This window comes from Pseudochaenichthys georgianus, unplaced genomic scaffold (assembly GCF_902827115.2).
Source record: "Pseudochaenichthys georgianus unplaced genomic scaffold, fPseGeo1.2 scaffold_578_arrow_ctg1, whole genome shotgun sequence".
Taxonomy (NCBI): Eukaryota; Metazoa; Chordata; class Actinopteri; order Perciformes; family Channichthyidae; genus Pseudochaenichthys; species Pseudochaenichthys georgianus.
The window spans coordinates 24,895-32,394 of record NW_027263137.1 but is presented as its reverse complement, the minus strand read 5'-3'; the positions used below and the strand labels follow the sequence as shown (position 1 = coordinate 32,394).

At 44.5% G+C, this 7,500-nt stretch overlaps 1 protein-coding gene across 1 annotated transcript in view; it reads left to right on the top strand.

The window, feature by feature from the left end:
- Window positions 1-7,305, top strand: part of LOC117443297 (FERM, ARHGEF and pleckstrin domain-containing protein 1-like) — a 29,838-nt gene extending 22,533 nt beyond the window's left edge. The window contains exon 3 of the mRNA XM_034079266.1: window positions 7,177-7,305. Coding sequence (XP_033935157.1) covers window positions 7,177-7,305 — 129 coding nt within the window. The remainder of the gene's footprint in view (window positions 1-7,176) is intronic.
- The last annotated feature ends 195 nt before the right edge of the window (window positions 7,306-7,500 follow it).

Genomic DNA, 7,500 nt, shown 5'->3' with positions numbered 1-7,500 from the left:
ATCGCCCTTTGTCTCGAGGAAGCATCTGCAGCGAGATTTACACACCTCATAATTGCACGAGACGTTGAACAAAGTCCTCCGGGAGACACCGATGGCTTTTTTTAATTGTACAACATCGTGCACGCGTTCCCATCTGCTGCTTGATTTAATTATCTGTGTGTGTGTGTGTGTGTGTTCAACAGTCCAGGTTTACGTATTGCGTGTCCATCTGTTTGAGTCGTGGACCCTGGTGTGGAGGCGCTGACCTCTGACGTCTTGCCACAGGGTTAAGCCGTTTAACCCAATCCGAACGAGAGGATCTGATTGGCTGACAGTCGAGGAAGGAGGAAGCCTCTCCCAGCTGTCCTGCTGTTCAGCGATACTCCGTTTCTCTCGAGGGGAAGTTGTAGTGTTTAGGCTAGGGGCGTTTATTTATTTGTTTTAAATGAAGGACAGCTACTAAAACAAGCTAAGGCACTAAATGAAAGGTTTTGTGTGAAATGACATAAAAACATGTTCCTTTTCTAAATAGTCAGTCAAAGAAAGCTGTACCATCAGTTAACAGCTGGAGGACAATGACTGCAACACAACACGACTAAACCAGATTTGGAATGGTCTAGGACAAAATGATAGCCTAAAAACTATGAAAAGACGTTTCTTGGATCGAAGCGTTGAGCTTTCCTCCTCAGGAATGACGTCCGTAGGTCCTGCTGCATGTTGCTGTAAATCACGCTGTGCCTTCTGTGGATGTTTGGCCTCTTGACCTGCTTTCGAGCGGCAGGACGCGGCGTACTCTCTGGTGGGAAACCTTCAGAGTTTCATCGTAAGGGAAACCGTGAAAATACAAAACACTGTACAGATTTCCAGCTCGAATGACTGCTTTCACACGGGAGTTGAGTGGCGGTGCCGGTGGTTCCCTGGCGCTCTCTCAGCGGGGTGAAGCTATCTCTTTCATGTTCTTTCTCTTGGTCCCATAGCCTGGAATTCAGCACTTCTTTAGGACCAGATCGAAGGATTCCTGGACAGTTTTTCGGCTAGATTGTGAGTTAAATAAAACATCCGGTAATGATACAAGGTTAGTTATAACAGTAAGACCCGTACTGGAATAAAAAGCGATTGAAGAAAAAAAGTGAGATTTCTTATCAGTCTCACCCATCCCATGGTTTCTGTCCATGCTGACATTAGTGCACGACTACAGAGCAGTACCCTCCAAACATTCCCCTTCCTTCATGCCAGTGTCATGCATGACTTTTAGAAAATCACAATTGTGCAGAAAAACGGCGAGAAATCTTAATTGAAAGTCTCGTTACTGGACGATTTCTTGCAGTGGACGACTTTGTAGTGCATCAAAGTATGAACGCTGCAAATGTGTGTTCATTGTTTGGGGGGTGGGATTTTATTTCATTTGCATCGGTGACGCCGTGGGGCTCCGAGTCGACCCTCGGCACACCAGGGCAGATGGTGAGAATATGTCACTTGGCGATAGTTTGCAGGGAGGATCCAAAGTGAGGAATAAGGAAGGGAAATAGTGCAGGATAAACAAAAGGATGAATGGGTAAAATATGTTCTTGTTTTGGCAGAGAGGAGGTGCTGGGGACTGCTTCACTAACACCGAGCCCTCTTACTATAATTGATGCGTTTTCATTAGCCATTAATCTGTAGCATAAAGGAAGCTTTGAGCAGAGAATGAAGAGAGAAAGTGAAGTGATATATATGTGTCCGTTTTCTCAGCCTCGAGAGGACTGGGTCGTAAATTACTTTGATTTACAACATCCAAGTTTAGCCAAGAACTAACCTTGTAGCATGCTGGTGGATTAAAAGGAGGCCAGGACGTGTGTTTGCGAAGGAGAGAAAGATGTGAGGACAGAGAAATATATATTCCACATCTTGCACTGTTGCATCGTATTATGTTCAAACTGTTTTTAGCATTGGTGCAGGGTGTACTTGTTGGTATCGAACACAATCAACCTGCCAGTGGACTGATTGGTGTTAGTATTCCTTTGCTCGTACCACAGAGGGAAACGAAGATGGAGACGAGGCAGAACACGGTTAGATTAAAAAGACGCATTGCTGACAGACATGCAGGTTTTTCCCGGCGCTATTCTGACGACTTGAAGCCAGAGAACTGCGAGCTTTCTAATTATCTTAAAAGACAACGTCCATGTTGGTGTGAGGCCGAGAAGCCGTGTGAAACTGGACCCTGCCTTTAAGGACGTTGCATGCTGGTTTTACAGCAGGAAAGTCTGACTCCAACATCTGGCTTTGATTGAGCGTCTGCATGCATGCCTGTCGCTGTGTGCAGGCACAGTGCTCAATATGTCTGTTTGCAGGGCATCGTTCCTCCAGACGAGACATCACGCTGCAGGATACGATAGAAACGTGTCTGTGTGCGAGCGGCCGCCTCAGAAAAGGCTCATTGATGGTCGTCGCTGAATGAAGTGATTGTGATCTGAACTGAACGGCCCTCGGTGACCTCAACTCATAAACACCACTTATTTTTAGACCCTAAAACTCTCCAACTATGACCTTGTAGGAGATTCTCACTTTCCCTGTGTTATCCAATAAGAGCCTATTCCTATCCTCCTATTTTATTATTAACAATAGCTATATATATCATGTTTGACCTCAGCATTTCCTTTAGTGGAACTGCTGCCAAGACGAGAGCAGGCCGTTCCTTTCCGAGTGCCTCTTTTAGTTTAGAAAGCAGCGTGGACTCCTTGGGGCATTGTTTTTTTAAAGTTTAAAGTCTGAACAGTCTTTTCCTCAATTAATATTTGATCCCTGAAACCGCCGGCTAGATGACACATTGTGTTGAAACGAGTCGCAAACACCGCGTTGATTTGATAGATATATATCCAGGGTTATATTTTCCATATTCAGTGTTATTTTGATCCAGAAAGTGCAATCACAAGTTGTTTTATGTAGGACAAGAAGGCAGTAAGACTTGGGTTTCTTCTTTGTAAATCTGGTGTCTTAATATGGCACCTTGCTAATCAGTGATATTCACAACAACACAACTTTCCAACGGAAGAGATAAAAGACATCCTTTTCCGCTACGAGAGTCCGTGACCTTGAGCGTTTAAGACGTTGCGTGTCACAAAGTGGACGAGAGGGGGGGTTGAGAACTGAGCGGATAGATGGTCAACTAACATATCTCACTTAATAGGGAACTATTGGGAGTGAAAGGCACAGTCTTCATGTTTTTGTGTGGTGGTTATATCAGTAGTAGAGCCTCCAGCAGGATGAGAGAATCCTTTGTTTCACATCATCCAACTTCTCTCTTATTTCAGGCTTTTAACATTTAAATGTTCTGTCCTCTTTGCGTTTAAAGCCAAGCTACCGTTTGCTATTTTTGGAGGGGTTTCTTCTGTGTCCAACAAAGAGCTGAATATGAACCTTTATATATACAGTCTATGATATGAACACGCCTATGTGGTTTTTAATAGGGCTGTATCGGAATATTCGTTCGTTGGAGTACTATTCGGGTTTCAATTTCGTTATTCGGATATTCGTTTCGTTTGTTTTTTCCCCGGTAAAAAAAAATTGAATTAATTGAAATCTCCAATATCAACGTAAGAGCTTGCTACCGCGCTACCTCTCCTTCAAAATAAAAGCATATCCATAAATAGGAAGCCAAGCCAAATTACACTTAAGACATATACAACTGCAACGAAAGTAACAAACACAATGCAATTTCAAAGAACACACATTTACGGAGCCCCCTAGGGGACATGGAGGAGAAAAAAAAATGATTTGAAAAAAGAAAAATGTTTTGCGAGATCTCGCAAAACCCCGTTGCAGTTTGTAGACGGTCCCTAAGCACTCCTCCTCTCCCTCCTCCAGCTGCAGATTGTGACCAATTCTTGATGTTTAGCTCGGATGGCGGCGCGTATCGAACTGTTCTGATCAACACGACTCTGTAGCTCGTTGTCTACCTTGCTATGATTGTAAAGTCATGTTTGTATTTTTACAACGTTATGTTCATGAGTTATTGATCCGCGAAATTCGAATCTGTCAATAACTCAGCTTGTCCCGTGCATGTCCCCTCGCTCTGAGTGTTCTATACACAGTCTGTGTGAAAACCCGTGCCTATTGCCAAGCACGGATGTTATATCTTTATATTTAAGGCCAAGCTCAAAGTACAATCGATGAACCGCTCCATTGTTGTGGTTTCTCTGTTGCCATAGCAGCCGAACTGACCAGGAAGTACATTGAGCTCAATGAAAAGTATTGCGAGATCTCGCAAAATATTATTATTATTTTTTTTAAATACATTTTCTTCTTCTCCATGTCCCCTAGGGGGCTCCGTACACATTGGGTTACATTAACAAATAACTACAAAACAACAATACTGTTGAATAACAAAACGAATGCCGTGAATACACCGAAATACACGCGTTGAAGCGGTTCGCCGCTGATTACTAAAAAAAGGTATTCGTGACAGCCCTAGTTTTTAATAGATCCTCACTTTCCAGCACTCTCACATTTTCATTACGGCTTCACACAACGAGATGTAAGGTCTTTTCCTGCCAGTTTATGTTATGACAGAAACTCTGACTGACCACCCCCTCATGAGCAAATGTAAGTTTAGCACCAGGCTTGTCGTACGTTCGTGTCGCCTGTGTTATTTTAACTGGTTTTGATATTTAAAGATTTCCCACAATGCCATTGCCCCTCTGCATTCCCGTGTCTTACGTTACTTGAATGTGATACGGGATATCTCCCCGTTGCATTTACACCGGCTTACTGTAGTTATTGGAGAAGGCTTTGCCGATATGAAAGGAAATTGCTTTTGACCCAAACATACTTGGAAATCTTCCTCCGTCAATTCTCGAACGACAGGATTTGCTGCACCGAAGGTTTCCAAACACTGTCTCTAAAGTACACACGAAGAAGTAGAAACAGACGGTGTATACAACTCTATAAAGTCTAATCTCCTGTGCCCGTGACTCCGCCAAGCCCAGCATTGTTGTGCAGAAAAACTGGAACCTGTATTGTTTAATTTGGACTTTTAAAACTGGAATGTTCATGCCAGCTTTAATGAAGCTAATCGAGTAGTTTGATCCAAAAACAATGCAAACAAGTAAACGAGACAAGCATGCTCTCGGATTCCCTTTCCATTCCTCTTCTCTCCTAACCTCATTTAAACCGAAATTACTACGACCCAAATCTGGATCCCGTCCAAACTCCAGGCATCCTTCGAGCTTTGTTGCCCCTGGCAACCGTCAAGGGACGCTCTCCGGTCTCAATATCATGACATTCACACGGGATGTCCGTCAGTCTGCTTGTGTCCTCGCTATTTTGCATGGTTGTTCCTTGAGGTGTGTGTGTGTGTGTGTGTGTGTGTGTGTGTGTGTGTGTGTGTGTGTGTGTGTGTGTGTGTGTGTGTGTGTGTGTGTGTGTGTGTGTGTGTGTGTGTGTGTGTGTGTGTGTGTGTGTGTGTGTGTGTGTGTGTGTGTGTGTGTGTGTGTGTGTGTGTGTGTGTGTGTGTGTGTGTGTGTGTGTGTGTGTGTGTGTGTGTGTGTGTGTGTGTGTGTGTGTGTGTGTGTGTGTGTGTGTGTGTGTGTGTGGTAGTGTGTGTGTGTGTGTGTGTGCAGTAAGTGTGTGTGCGGGTGTGCAGTAAGTGTGTGTGTGTGGGTGTGTCCCTACAGACCACACAGAAACAGATGGACACACGGTAGCCAGATGGTGACAGACTCGCACCTTAACCTCCTCTCCTCCTCATTCCTCCTCTCTGCATTCTTCACCAGCTCCTTTCCCGCTAAAGACGACATTACGTTCAGCAGTATCGCCTTTGCATTAAGAGTTCAACGACATGCAGCCGGCATCCAGCCAGAACGTGCAGAGAGTAATAAAGGTGGCAAGAGGTTTCAAGAACAATGTATCGGTCCATATGAATAGCCTGATATGACTTGCTCGGCACATACTAAAGTATTTGTGTTTTAAAGTCCTGCATTGTCCTCTTTTCTAGACTCCTAAAGTCCACTATTTAGTGAAGCTGAAACAGAAGTGTGTAAAATATACAGGATCTACTATAATTATATCTTCTGTGAAAGTGAGGAATGCTCGCCATCTTCACTTCACCAGCGCCTCAGAGGCCTCCCTGGATGCACGCTGTAACTCCTCAGGGCGTCCCGGTTAGTTTGAACGGGACATTATTCTGGGCTAATTCTGGGGTTACTTCCACGTCTGCGTCTATTTTGGAAAACCCGAATCCAACGGTATATTCATGAGCAATGCCTACTCTACGGTACCAGCATCAGGTATAGCTGCATCACAGACACACGCACACACACACGCACACACACACACACACACACACACACACACACACACACACACACACACACACACACACACACACACACACACACACACACACACACACACACACACACACTCACACTCTCTCACACACACATTTCCTTACGGGGACAATAAAGTATATCGTATCGTACACACACACTCACTCACTCTCACACTCTCTCACACACACACACACACACACACACACACACACACACACACACAAATTTCCTTACGGGGACAATAAAGTATATCGTATCGCACACGCACACACACACACACACACACACACACACACACACACACACACGTACGTACGCACACACACACACACACACACATTTCCTTACGGGGACAATAAAGTATATCGTATCGTACACACACACACACACACACACACACTCTCTCTCTGTCTCTGTCTCTGTCTCTCTCTCTCTCTCACACTCACACACACACTTTTCCTGAAGCACTCTGGTTGTTTCCGAGCATTCCCAGCTGAGCCTCCAGCTATTCATTAGACCTGGACCTCGCAGCAGGGTCAAAGGTCAGCAGCTCGTTAAGTGAGGAGAAGCTCGTTAGAGGAAATGGCATCCGTAGGTCAAGCTTTATTTTCAGTGTCTCTCACCTCGTTTTTAAGGGGCTCTAATATGGTAATTATCAGGTTTCATATTAGTGATTTGTAGGAGAGAAACTCCTTCAAGGATTAAAGCCTAGGGAACACGCTACGGGGAAGGGAACACACCCCCAAAAAAACATAAATACAGTTATCCAGAAAGGCGGACGGCTTAAAATCGCTTCTCTAAACCTCACAATTCAGTTATCAGCACTTCCCCGAATGAGATGCCGCACCCTCTCTCGTTTAAATCTAATTCCACCTCTCTCCTCTCGCAGCAACGCTCTCCCGGCAAAGTGCTGTTCGACCTGGTGTGCGTCCATCTCAACGTGGTGGAGGGAGACTACTTCGGGCTGGAATACCAGGACCATCGCAAGATGATGGTGAGACGCACCTCTCCCGTTTAAAGTCATGTACCCCCTTTGAAACATTGGTTCTAGGAATATTTTATGTAACATTGTGTTTTCTATTTAACTTATTGTACTAAGATTATTTTTGTAATCATGCATGGTCTTTTTTTAATTAACCTTTTTTATTTTTTTAACCTCACGTACCCCCTGCAGTACCCCAACGCACCCCTAGGGGTCCGCGTACCCCCATTT